The sequence below is a fragment of the Macrosteles quadrilineatus genome, unplaced genomic scaffold, assembly GCF_028750875.1.
Source record: "Macrosteles quadrilineatus isolate MER2022 unplaced genomic scaffold, UCM_ALF_1.0 Scaffold_3__2_contigs__length_128488019, whole genome shotgun sequence".
NCBI lineage: Eukaryota > Metazoa > Arthropoda > Insecta > Hemiptera > Cicadellidae > Macrosteles > Macrosteles quadrilineatus.
In genome coordinates this window covers 104,233,016-104,245,647 of record NW_026542596.1, presented here as the reverse complement: position 1 = coordinate 104,245,647, position 12,632 = coordinate 104,233,016, and the positions used below count along the sequence as shown (strand labels likewise).

At 40.4% G+C, this 12,632-nt stretch overlaps 1 protein-coding gene across 1 annotated transcript; it reads left to right on the top strand.

Moving 5' to 3' along the window:
- The first annotated feature begins 1,549 nt into the window (after positions 1-1,549).
- Positions 1,550-4,165, top strand: LOC128989429 (uncharacterized). The gene is made up of 2 exons (XM_054411319.1): positions 1,550-3,723; positions 3,958-4,165. Exons 1-2 carry the CDS (start codon positions 1,550-1,552, stop codon positions 4,163-4,165), a joined length of 2,382 nt encoding a protein of 793 aa, XP_054267294.1.
- The last annotated feature ends 8,467 nt before the right edge of the window (positions 4,166-12,632 follow it).

Sequence of the window (12,632 nt, the reverse complement as noted above, 5' to 3'; positions counted from 1 at the left end):
TAGTACTTATTTTCTTTCACTTTGCTCTTGGCAATTGAACGTGTTGGACGTGTGCTCTTGTGTTTGATGTTTTGAGGTTATGTTTGAAAGTTATTTCTAGTGTTAAATGTTAGTTTGATTATTTACGGTACATCAGTGGTAAGTAAACTTTGTTTCTTTATTGTAACGTATTGTGCAATCGGTGTGCTATATTCAGCTTTGTGTGCGCGCAGCTGTGTCCCCACCACATCTTGTGTCTCTGTGTTGTAGTGTGCAATCGGTGTGCTATATTTAGCTGTGTGCGCGCGCAGGTCGTGTCCCCTCTAGATCTTGTGTCTCCGCGTCTGTTTTACTTTGCTCTAGGCGTTTGACGACGATGGATGTTAGTATGGCTGATAACGTATCTGACGAAGTAGTTGAACCCGTAAAAGTAGTTGAGCCTGTTAATTTGATTAGTACTGATCAAACTTATGTAAATAAATTTAGATTGTATGGGAGTAAAACTGTATTTAAATTCACCAATCCGCCTCCAGAGACTAATGAGATTGATTGGTTGAGACAGGGGTTTGCACAAATTGTAAATAGTATGAAAGAACAAGCTTTTGAAAATGATCAACTTGGGTTTACTTTGGAGAGTCTAAACTTGAAATCAAAAGCACCAGGCTATGTAAATTTTCGTCCGGCTACTGAAATTGATGAAAACGTTTTGTGGCAAATCTTTGGTGGTATTGTGCAATCAAACTCTGAATCCATAAAATCTACCGACACCTTTAAAGTGGAATGCACTAGAATTAACCTTCCTGTAGGTTCCGGAAGGGTAAGACCAGGGTTTTACAATACGTTTGATGAGGAATGCAAGGCAAGACGGGGAATTGTTGTTATAAATAATAAAGATAAATTGTGTCTTCCCCGTGCAATTGTAGTGGCTATGGCCAATGTAACTAAAGATCCTGACTATAATGCAGTTAGAAAGGATAGGGCAAATAGGCAAACAGTTAGGGCCCAGGAACTTGTGCGTCGAGCTAGGGTTGAAATGCCAGAGGGTGGAGCTGGGATCCCGGAACTTGAAAAATTTCAGGGGTTTTTAACAAACTACAAAATTGTCGTGTACAACTATGATAGCAAAGGTCGTGATGTCTACTTTGAGGGAAATTTAGAAAATGCAAAATTCACACTAAATTTACTGTTTCACGATGGTCACTACAATGTGATTAATAGTTTGACTGCTGCTTTTGTTTGTACATATTTTTGTGAAGCATGCCATGTACCCTATGATCACAAAGGAGCCCACCGCTGCTCAAACATCTGCTCACAGTGTCAGACCATCTCACCCCCTTGTGTAGAGGAAAATGGTGGTGTTCTGTGCCCTAAATGTAACATGACTTATAAAAATCAGGGATGTTTTATCGCGCATGAAGCTGACAAGTGTAAAAATGTAAAGAAATGTCTCGATTGTGGGAAACTGGTTTGGATTAGAGAACGGTCTAAGCCTCACAAATGTGGCGAAGTATATTGTAAACCGTGTGGTTCTTTTGAAGACCCTAACCACAAATGTTATATGAAGCCTGACATGAGAAAGCCAAAGTCAAAAGATTTTCTGTTTATTTTCTTTGACTTGGAAACCCGTCAAGATGAGTCCCTGCCCTCAGATCCCGAGTCTAAATTGCATCAAGTAAACTTGTGTGTGTCACAACAGTTTTGCTATCAGTGTATTGAGGCTAAATTTTGTATGGCTTGTAAAAATCGAACAAGAGTCTTTAAATCTGAACCAGTTACTCAGTTCATGGACTATGTGATGCAAGTTCGCAAAACTTTCAAAGATGTCTGTGTAATCGCACACAATGGGCAGGGCTTTGACTTCCAATTTTTGCTCAAGTATGTGCTAGAAGATACAAAGTTCACCCCGAAACTTGTAATGCGGGGAACTAAGGTAATTTTGATGGAGATTGACAATGTGAGGTTTGTTGATTCACTTAGTTATTTCCCTATGCCTCTTGCTGCACTACCTAAAGCATTTGACCTGCCTCCAGAAAAGAAGAAAGGCTATTTTCCCCACCTTTTCAACACCCTTGAGAATCAAAATTATGTGGGCCCTATGCCGGCAAAGGAGTTTTACTGTCCAGAATCTATGTTTGAAAAATCACACAAAGATTTTGAAAACTGGTATAATGATCAGGTTGCAAACCACGTTACATTTGACTTTAAGAAAGAAATCCTCGAGTATTGTATCTCGGATGTTGATATCTTGGCTCAAGCTTGTTTAAAGTTCCGTTCAATTTTCCTGGAAGAGTGTAATGTGGACCCGTTTCTCGAGGCTGTGACCATCGCCAGCGCATGCAATTTAGCTTTTCGCAGGAACTTTTTGAAGAAAAATACTATTGGCATCGTTCCTAAAAACGGTTATAGGCTTACAGACGCCCAATCGGCAATCGCGTTACAGTGGCTATCGTGGGAAGAGGAGAAACGTGGAGTTAGAATTGAACACGCTGGCCGTGGAAAAGAAGTTAAGATCAATGGAATGAAAGTTGATGGGTATGATGGTCAAAATATTTACGAATTTCAAGGCTGCTACTTCCATGGCTGCCCCAAATGCTTTCCCTACGACCGTGAACTTGCTTTGAAAGAGGATCCCTCTGACTCACTTCACTTGCGATATGAACGGACTAAAACTAAAATAGCAAAGTTGGGCGATAACGTCGTACAAATGTGGGAATGTGAATTTAGAAAGTTAAAAAAGACAGAAAACCTGAAACACCTAGAAAAATTGCCGATCCTCAACAATTTACCTCTGAATCCAAGGCAAGCATTTTTTGGAGGTAGGACAGGCAACGCCAAAACGTATCACAAATGCGCTGAAGGGGAAACCATTGAATACGTTGATGTATGCTCTCTCTATCCCTGGGTATGTAAATATGGCAAGTACCCTGTAGGCCATCCGACAATCTATGTAGGCGATAGAGAGTGTAGACAGAGAGGTCTTAATGTCGAAGGCCTATTAAAGTGTAAAGTACTCCCACCACGCGATCTTTACCATCCTGTGCTCCCGGCCAAAATGAATGACAAGTTAATGTTTGTTTTGTGTGCGACTTGTGGAGATGGTCAGATTCAAAGTGATTGCGACCACGAAAGTGGTGACAGAGCGCTAATTGGGACCTGGACTATGGACGAAGTTCGTAAAGCTGTAGAAAAGGGTTATGTTGTACTCGACATGTATGAACTTTGGGAGTATAAGGTAGCCACATATGAAAACGGTGGGTTGTTCACTGACTTTATAAATAAATTTTTAAAAATGAAACAGGAAGCATCTGGGTTCCCGGGCTGGTGTGAAACAGACGAGGACAAAAACAAGTATATTGACGATTATTTTAAAAAAGAGGGTGTCCAGCTGGAAAAAGATAAAATTGTAAAGAATGGTGGCTTGAGGTCTTTGGCTAAACTGATGTTGAACTCGTTTTGGGGAAAATTTGGTCAGCGTGAAAATCAGACCAAAGCTACAATTGTCAGAGACCCAAAAACACTTTTCAAAATGTTAACCAGTCCTGAAATTGATGTAAATAGAGTACAGATTGTCAATGACGAGGTTGTTGTTGTCAGCTGGGAGTACATTGATGAGGTTGGCGAGCCATTGCAAAATGTTAATGTTGTGGTGGCAGCTTACACTACTGCCCAAGCGAGATTGAAGCTCTATGAGCATCTAGATGCCTTGGGTGGTCAAGTGTTGTATTATGATACTGATTCTGTATTGTATGTATACAAGGGCGGTTTGTATAGAGTTCCCACGGGAGATTATCTAGGGGAAATGACCGATGAGTTGGCCGAGTATGGACCAGGTTCATACATAACAGAGTTTGTATCTGGAGGGCCAAAAACCTATGCATACCTCGTGTGGTCAACAAACAAACAAAAATTGATTCCCGTTTGTAAAGTAAAAGGGCTTACATTAAACATGAAAACTTCTAAAAAGATTGGATTTGACAGTTTGAAAGAGATGGTCCTTGGTGATGCTGCACAAACAATGGACATTGAGGAAAATAGAATCAGACGAACAAAGGATAGGAATATAGTTACAATCAGTGAGGTCAAACAGTTTAAAATTACTGGACCAAAGAGGAAACATGGTAGCAATTATGATACACTACCATATGGGTTTAAAATTCAAAAAACTCACCAAAATCTCAACTCCTGAATCACTACTATCACTGTCACTCCACTCCCAGTCCCCAATATCCACCTCGTTCCACCCGTTCCACCCTCCTGGTCCCCAATTGACCCCAAATTCCGAATCTGTGTCTGAATCGTTGTCTTCTTCAATCAAATTTAAAAATTCACATATCCTGCGATATAAATAATGTTGAACAAAATCACTAACGATCAGCATCAGAGAGATCATGTTGGACACTGAACACATGTTGCACATGCTGCACATGTGTTGCGCTCCCCTCTCCACTATCACTACATACCTTTATGGTGGCATATTCTATGTTTCTCGGTGGTAACGGTGGTGGCCTGAGATCCAAGGGTCGAAGTTCTTCGTAGATTGGCTCCACCGGCCTAAGAAATACCACCCTTGTCTTGACGATAAACGGTGACGGCTCGTCGCGCTTGATGGAGAATATCCAGCCGAAACACGATGCGAAACACATGGTGGCTGGGATCCAACTGGAGTGGGGCTATTTTTGAATGTGTTTGTACATTGAGGCGCTCAAATCTGGAGGGACTTGAGCTACTCCTTGTGCATGTGTGAATGATGGTCACTGGCGCGGCTGACTAAAAAGCCCGTAAACCATGTGTGAAGGTCACTGGCACGGCTGACTAAAACGCCTCTAAACCATGTATGAAGGTCACTGGCGCGGCTGACTAAAAGGCCCGTAAACCATGTGTGGAGGGGTGAGTGTCATTCCACTTGGAACCTTCTCGCCACCATGTTGTCCCTACTTGAGCTCTCAGCTAGAACAATTATTGATAACATGTTTCTTTTGAGTGCTGTAAAGCAAGCAGCAATCCCACCAGTGATTAAAGATTATATATTCAATTACCACCATGAAAACTGTGGCTATGTCTACTACCATATTTGTTTTCTCGACAATGAAGAGTTTTGTAAGGATTGTGGAGAGGCAGCGAATATTTCTTTTCGACGGTTTGGAACAATTGTATGTGTACCAAAATTTAAGACTCCAAGAGATAGATGCACCATCTGTGCAGCACGTCTATACAATTGGACCAGATTGAGAAGATGTTCCTGTCTACAATCTTTGATCCCATCCTTGAGAAGGTGGTAAGAGAAATTTTGGGGGAACGGAGACGGCAACTAGTTTGTTTTTGGAGGCCGTCACGAGCTGCGGCGGTGGAGGGGCCGCAGCTTTTCTGGGGGGGCAAATAAAAAGACTATTCTATTTGGAACCTTCTTGCTATCATGTTGTCCTTGTCTGAGCTTTCAATTAGGGAGATTTGTACAAACGTTATCCTTTTCCCTTATGTAAAAGAAAGTGCTGATCTTCCATCAGCGCTAAGGCAGGACATTTTGAACTGTCATAGAGAAAACTGTGGTTACGTAACCCTAAATTACTACGAGTCTTTTAGAGGCTCTAGTAGGTTATGTATTGACTGTGGAAGAATGGTTGATCTTCCTTCTCGCTTAAAGCGAAGAGGTAACTACATGTATCCAAAGTTTAAAGTCCCCAAAGAAACATGCCGCATTTGCATGACTCCGTTATTTATCTTCCATAAAGTAACTTGTAAATATTGTAAAAACTAAATGTTTGTAAAACAAAAAAAAATAAACGGAGGTGGCAACTAGTTTGTTTTTGGAGGCCATCACGAGCTGCGGCGGTGGAGGGGCCGCAGCATTCCTAAAAACTTAATAAATTATCAATACACTGTCAAGTTGTATCATTTTAACAATGAATGTCAGACGTGCTATAGCTGAAGAGCTACACAAACCTGCTAGAAAAAATTACACTAGACGGAAAGTGACTCTTAAAGGGTTGAATGATTTGTACCAGGCCGATCTCGTAGAGATGCAGCCTTATGCAAAGCTAAATAAAGGTAATCGGTATATCATGACTATGATCAATTGTTTTTCAAAACTCGGGTTTGCAGTCCCATTAAAAGATAAGACAGGTCCGGCAGTTGCCAAGGCACTTGAACCTATTTTGATAAAACATAAGATGAAACACTTTCAAACCGATCAAGGAACCGAATGGTTTAATAAACATATTGGTGCCCTCATGAAAAAGTATAAAATTAACCATTATTCTACGTTTTCTGATTTAAAAGCTAGTATCGTGGAAAGATATAACAGAACTTTGAAACAGTGGATGTGGAAAGAGTTTACCGCAAAGGGTACATATGAATGGTTGTCATTACTTCCTGATATTCTCAAACGATATAATAACTCGGTACATAAAACAATTGGTATGAAACCAAAAGATGTGAAACAAAAGAATGTAAAGGAAATATTAAAAAGGATAAACAAGAAGGGTAAAAGGGTGGCACCGAAATTTAAACTGGGGGATAGTGTTAGGATTAGCAAGTATAAAAGAGTTTTTACTAAAGGCTATCTGCCAAACTGGACAAACGAGGTTTTCACCATTTATGCCATCAAACCGACAAAACCACCTACATATGTACTCAAAGACCATAACGGTGAAATACTAAAGGGAGGGTTTTATGAACAGGAGCTAAATAAATCAAAGACCGGAGATGTATATTTAGTTGAAAGAGTGTTACAGCGGAAAGGAGATAAAATAAAAGTCAGATGGCTTGGCTTTGACAAGAGAAGCGACATGTGGCTTAGTAAAAGCGACATTCTTATTTAGAGCATCCGGTGACGGCCCCGTGTAGATCAAGCAGCTGCATCCGGGAGTATTTATAAACGATAGGGTGAGTGTGCTACATCAGTTGAACACGATGCGTGTGGCACAGCAGAGTCCCCCTTTGACAGTAAAAAACTATGACGAGTATCTCGGCGAGGGTCTGGCATCTAAAAATAAACATGGCCATCTGCTACCAGACTCAATTCGCGGCATCCTTTCAGGCCCCAGCAACTCGGGTAAAACAAATGTTGTGTTTAATTTATTATTCGATCCAAATGGTCTTGTTTTTGAAAATATCTACATTTTCTGTAAATCTCTGAATCAGCCCAAATACCAGTTTTTACCATTGGCTCTACCTAAGGAAATTGGTTATTTTGCATATGGTGACAACAACTTGGTAGTTCATCCAAATAAGGCTAAACAACATTCAATAATGATATTTGACGATATATCCTGTGAGAAACACAACAACATTACAAACTATTTCACTATGGGTAGGCATAACAATATTGACACCTTTTATTTGGGTCAGACGTATAGTGCTATACCAAAGCAGCTTATCAGAGACAACGCAAACCTTTTAATACTATTCAAACAGGATGATACGAATTTACGACATGTATATAGCGACCATGTCACTACCGACATGCCATTTGATAAATTCAAACAGTTGTGTTCACTGGCGTGGAAAGACAATCATGGGTTCTTAGTTATCGACAAGACTCGAGACACTAATAAAGGAAGATACCGTATAGGATTTGACAGTTTCATTGAGGAGTTATAATGGTTAACATCTACACCTACAACGACCTTAGAGGTTACGATACCAAACTTCATAATGTTAAATCTAATCTTTGCACATATTACTATTCCGATAAGAAAAAGTTTTGTGGAAACTACTGTAGCAGAAAAGGACGTCATGGTCACAAGTACAATAGGCGGTGTTGGAGACATAAAGTGCCAAAACAGAGCGCTGTACTACCCCCGGTTATCTTGTTAATGATATCTGCGAGTGAACGTACATACAACCGTGAAATTTGGATTAGATTTTTGGAAAAATGCGAAGAAAAGAAAGTTCCACTTGAACTGGTGGTCTATCACGAAGATATGAACAACTGCACAGTTAGAGAGTCCCATAATATTATTTCGAGATTTAGACCGTTTCCGGATATTTTTGGTAAGGTTTTACCATTGCGCAACCTTCATGGTAGCATAAACTTTACCCAGATCTACCTCCGAATGCTTGAATATGGTTGCAATATTCCCTATGCAGCAAGATGTATAGTATTGACTGAACGGACTCTACCAATAAGATCACCTCTGACGATTTATAAAACTGCGATGGCGTCGAAATGCCATATCGATGTGAGTTATAATGTAGCATATGGTCCGGTACCTCCGGGATTACCGAGATCTCGTGGTAAACCTTATGCCGGGGTAAACAACTTGTGCCAAGGACTGTTTACAACAGAATTTCTAGAGGCTGCGTTGCCAACTTTACAACAATATAGCGAAAGTTTTGGAATAAGTTTCAATAATGGCGTGTATACGATAACTGATCGTCAACTGTTTGACCAATGGCGTGAGTTCACTGGAGCGAATCCAAGTGAATTTTGGTTATTGAACTCGTTTCTGTTACACCACAATGAGATGAAGCGTCCAATGTCTTTTTTGCAGAGGTATATGGAAAAAAGTGACGTTAGTGAGCGGTATACCGTAGCGGAAATACCACAATGGAGAGATAATTGGAAAAGAACGTTTGTTTTTCGAAATTGGTCAAAAAGGTACACTATTCCGCAATTTGATCTAGTGACAAAGAGATACTACCGAGATATAGATATTACCTCGGGCATATCTTTGAAAGAAGTAGTGCACTACCTACGTAAACATAAAAAACGTGCACTATTTTTTCGACAGATTGAATTGCCTTAAGAGGCTAGCTGTGGTGTTTTAGGCTCATTATCAAAGATGACGCGGAAGAATAAACATCTCACCCTGCAAATAGCAGAGTTGAAAGAAGCAGTTAGGCGTAAATTTAGACAGTTTAAAGATGGTAGTGTGGAGAGTGAAAAACTGTTGGAACAGCAATACAAACCGTTAATTAGAGAACTGAAAAAAGGCGAACCGAAAACAGATGTTAAAATTGAACAGCTTTCTAAAGAAGAGCCAATGGACTATGAGAGCGATGACGATGATTACATTGGTCAATCGTTTAAACCAGAAGCCATATCAACACCTAGAGCTGAAACTAGTCAATTGGAAGAGGTTGTTTCGTCTCCATTAGGCTTTCAAACAGCATCCAAGTACATTGAAGAGCAGTTTGAGAACCCGTTAACTAGAAAATACATGACCCAGTTTATACGAGACGCCGGTGGAAAACATAGAACTATTGACCACGACTATGGTCCAAGGTTTGACGAAAGAGGAAAAACTTTAATGATTGGAAACAAGGTGATGGAATTTGACACTGACGGTACCATTATTGTTAACAACACGAGATACCCACCTTCCGAGGGGCTCTATGAGCTTATATTTAAAAGACTGCCAAACAGCGATGTGTATGCAGAGGACGATCTAAATGCTTACAAAAGTATATTGATTGCGTCAAATGCTCACAAAAAGGGTTATAATTTTGACAATCAAATCAGACGTGATAGTAGTTTGAAATACAGACACGTTATCAAAGATCTGTTTCCCGTCAGACAGGGTAGAGGAATGTCGTGGAAAAGTACAAAGTCTCGCGATATAGTGCATTGGGATAATCCCAACGAGTTGGTCGATAGACTAAAACTGTTGGTAGCATCAGCTGAAACGGGAAATACTTCACATGGTAACGAGATTGTAAACATTGTAGAGGAACTGCACGAAGCAGGATACATAAAAGGTAGCGGAAACAGTCGATACAAGTCAGTCTCACGATGGGCATAGACAAGTTTGGACGTTATACTAAGAAGGAGAAGGGTCTTGTTGGACCCAAAGGCGTAGGCTTTGCATTGTCACAGGATGGTAGCTATGATATGCAAGGTAAACGACTGTGCAATGTCGACGATCCAAAAGACAATCTTGATGCGATGAATTTTAGATCGCATGCGAATTCACTTTTAAACTGTATGACACTGCAAAGTGGTCATTTTGATGCTCAAAACACACGTGTATGTAATATAGCTGATCCAGTTGATGTTAAAGATGCGGTAACAAAACAATATATGGATCTTCATACCCCGCTTAAGTTCTCTGACGCCACCGCATACTCGATACACCATTACCGGCTGCAAGATGTTGCTCCACCAAAGGCGGATGGAGATGCCGTTAACCTATCATTTCTCAAAGAAAACACTATAACACGAGGTGTGGGGTCTTTTGATGCAAAACAGTTGGTCATACAGAATGTTGCCTCCCCAGTTGGCAACAAAGACGCTGTAAATCTCGAGTATTTCAATAAAAACACGTTGCAAAAAAATAAAAATGGAGCTTTTGATGTTAAAAATACAGTTATTCAGAATGTAGCACCCCCCAGTAAAGGGGGAGATGCCGTAAATAAACAATACTTGGACAATCACACACCTTTACAAGGCGGACTAGCATGGAATTTCAAGAATAAACGGTTAGGACAGGTCTCCGATCCTTCCCACATTCACGATGCAGTTACCTTGCAATATCTACAAAATAATTCAATTTTACCCGATAAAGATAAACATTGGGACATTAAAAGTAAACGGCTGACAAACGTAGGTAAACCACGGTGGTTAAACGATGCTGTAAATAAAGAATACGTCAAGGAAGTGGTGGCAGATCTGGCCTATACACTGTACAAACAGATAAACAGGGGGAGAGCTAGTTACCCTAGTTTTGAAGATTGGAATACACAGGTTGTCCGAGAGCAGTCTACATGGGATGACCTATTTAAAACATTGTAGTACGTGTCGGTCATCAGTTATAAAATGGCAGGGAAGAGGAAAACATCGGTTAGACGCAGACGAGCAGTCACAGGAAGAGGTATTATATCCTCCGTTGTAAACAAGGCTGTAGATTTGCTACCATTTGAAGCTCACTTACCTGGTTATAATTACTGTGGGCCAGGTACAAAATTAGCCAAAAGATTAGCTAGAGGTGACAAGGGAATCAACGGATTAGACGAAGCTTGCAAACAGCACGACATTGCGTACTCGCAATACAAAGATTCCGAGAACAGACGGCAGGCCGACGCTGAATTGGCCGAGCGCGCGTGGCGACGATTTAAATCCTCAGACGCATCTTTGGCTGAAAAAGCAGCTGCTTGGGCTGTTACTACAGCCATGAAGACTAAAACAAAGTTAGGGGGTGGTAAAAAGAAGAAGAAAAGCCCAGTTAAGCGTAAATCTCCCACCAAGAGAAACGGGTTGTACCTTAGACCGTACCCAAAGGGTAAAGGTTTGTACCTAAGACCTTACCCAAAACAAGGGGCTGGTAAGAAAAAGACAAAGAAAAGAGTTGGTAAAAAAAAAGCTCGATCCCGATAAGGCCTTTGACAAATTATGATTTATTACACTATGCAAAAGAACTACGTATACCACACTTTAGAGGAGTTTATATGAGAGACACTCTACCTAGCGCACCAAAAGAAAATGAATCGGCTATTGTAAACTTGGATTCTAGTTTCGGCAACGGTACTCACTGGGTGTGTTATAAAAAGGTAAAAGATATCGTGTACTATTTCGATAGTTTTGGTAATCTCAAGCCACCACGTGAACTTTTACAGTATTTTGGTAGCTGCGACATTTACTATAACTACGAGCGGAAACAAAATTTCAATTCAGTTGTATGCGGACACTTGTGCTTACAGTTTCTCGACAATGTTTAGCTTGAGTGGAAGGGGTTCCTATGTTTCAAAAGATTACTTCCCACCTGTTGACGTTAGTGAAGGAGAATGGGAGATTGGCCTTATAGACTTGATGACGTTTCACTCGATCCCAAATATTGAAGCGGGTAAAAATAACAAATTTTACTACGGCGATGGTAAAATGATTGAAATAGCTGAAGGGGCATATGAGATTGAAGATTTAGAAACTGCTCTAAAAGAAAAAGTAGGGAAGGATGTGGAATTGGAATTGAAAGCAAATAATAATACGCTAAAATCGGAAATAAAGTGTAGCCAAGCTATTGATTTTACACAAAGTAACACGCTTGCTCCTCTACTGGGTTTTGATAGTAAAATTTTGAAAGCAGGTGAAAAACACGCTTCCGACAGAACAGTAAGCATCATTAATGTAAACGTAATACGTGTAGAGTGTAATATAGTTCGAGGCTCGTATGACAATGGAGCTGAGGGCCATGTTATACACGAGTTCTACCCAAACGTGGGTCCGGGCTATAAAATAGTGGAGGTACCCAACACAATCATTTATTTGCCTGTGAACGTCAAGAGGATAAACAACGTTACAATCACTCTCAAAGATCAAAACGGTGAGAGAATCAACTTGAGAAACGAAAATATATCCATCAGACTGCATATAAGGAGGAAAAATGGGTTTGGTATTTAGGGAGGTCACAAAATCTTTACCCATCAGTAAGCGTCAAGACACTGTACGGTTAACATCAACCAACACAAAGTTTTTGCGTTCATTAGGATTTAAAGTTCAAAATGCTGGACATAGAAAATAAAGCAGAGTACAGTGATGTAATCACAGGTATTGAGTTTCACACTCATAAACCGTACGCTTCATCGACCTTTAAGAATAACGATGAAATACGTATACCAATCAGTCAACAGGACATAATAACTGCACCGTTTGACAGTACTCTCCATATCGTGGGCAGAGTTAGCGGAAAGAAACAGGATGGAACCGCTGCAGAAGTTCA

What these genes read in the sequence shown, in the direction of transcription:
- LOC128989429 (XM_054411319.1), top strand. Translation starts at nt 1,550, where the DNA reads ATGAGAAAGCCAAAGTCAAAAGATTTTCTGTTTATTTTCTTTGACTTG. An exon ending in TATGATACTGATTCTGTATT is followed by an intron (nt 3,724 to 3,957) that starts GTATGTATACAA and finishes TGGATTTGACAG; the next exon opens with TTTGAAAGAGATGGTCCTTG.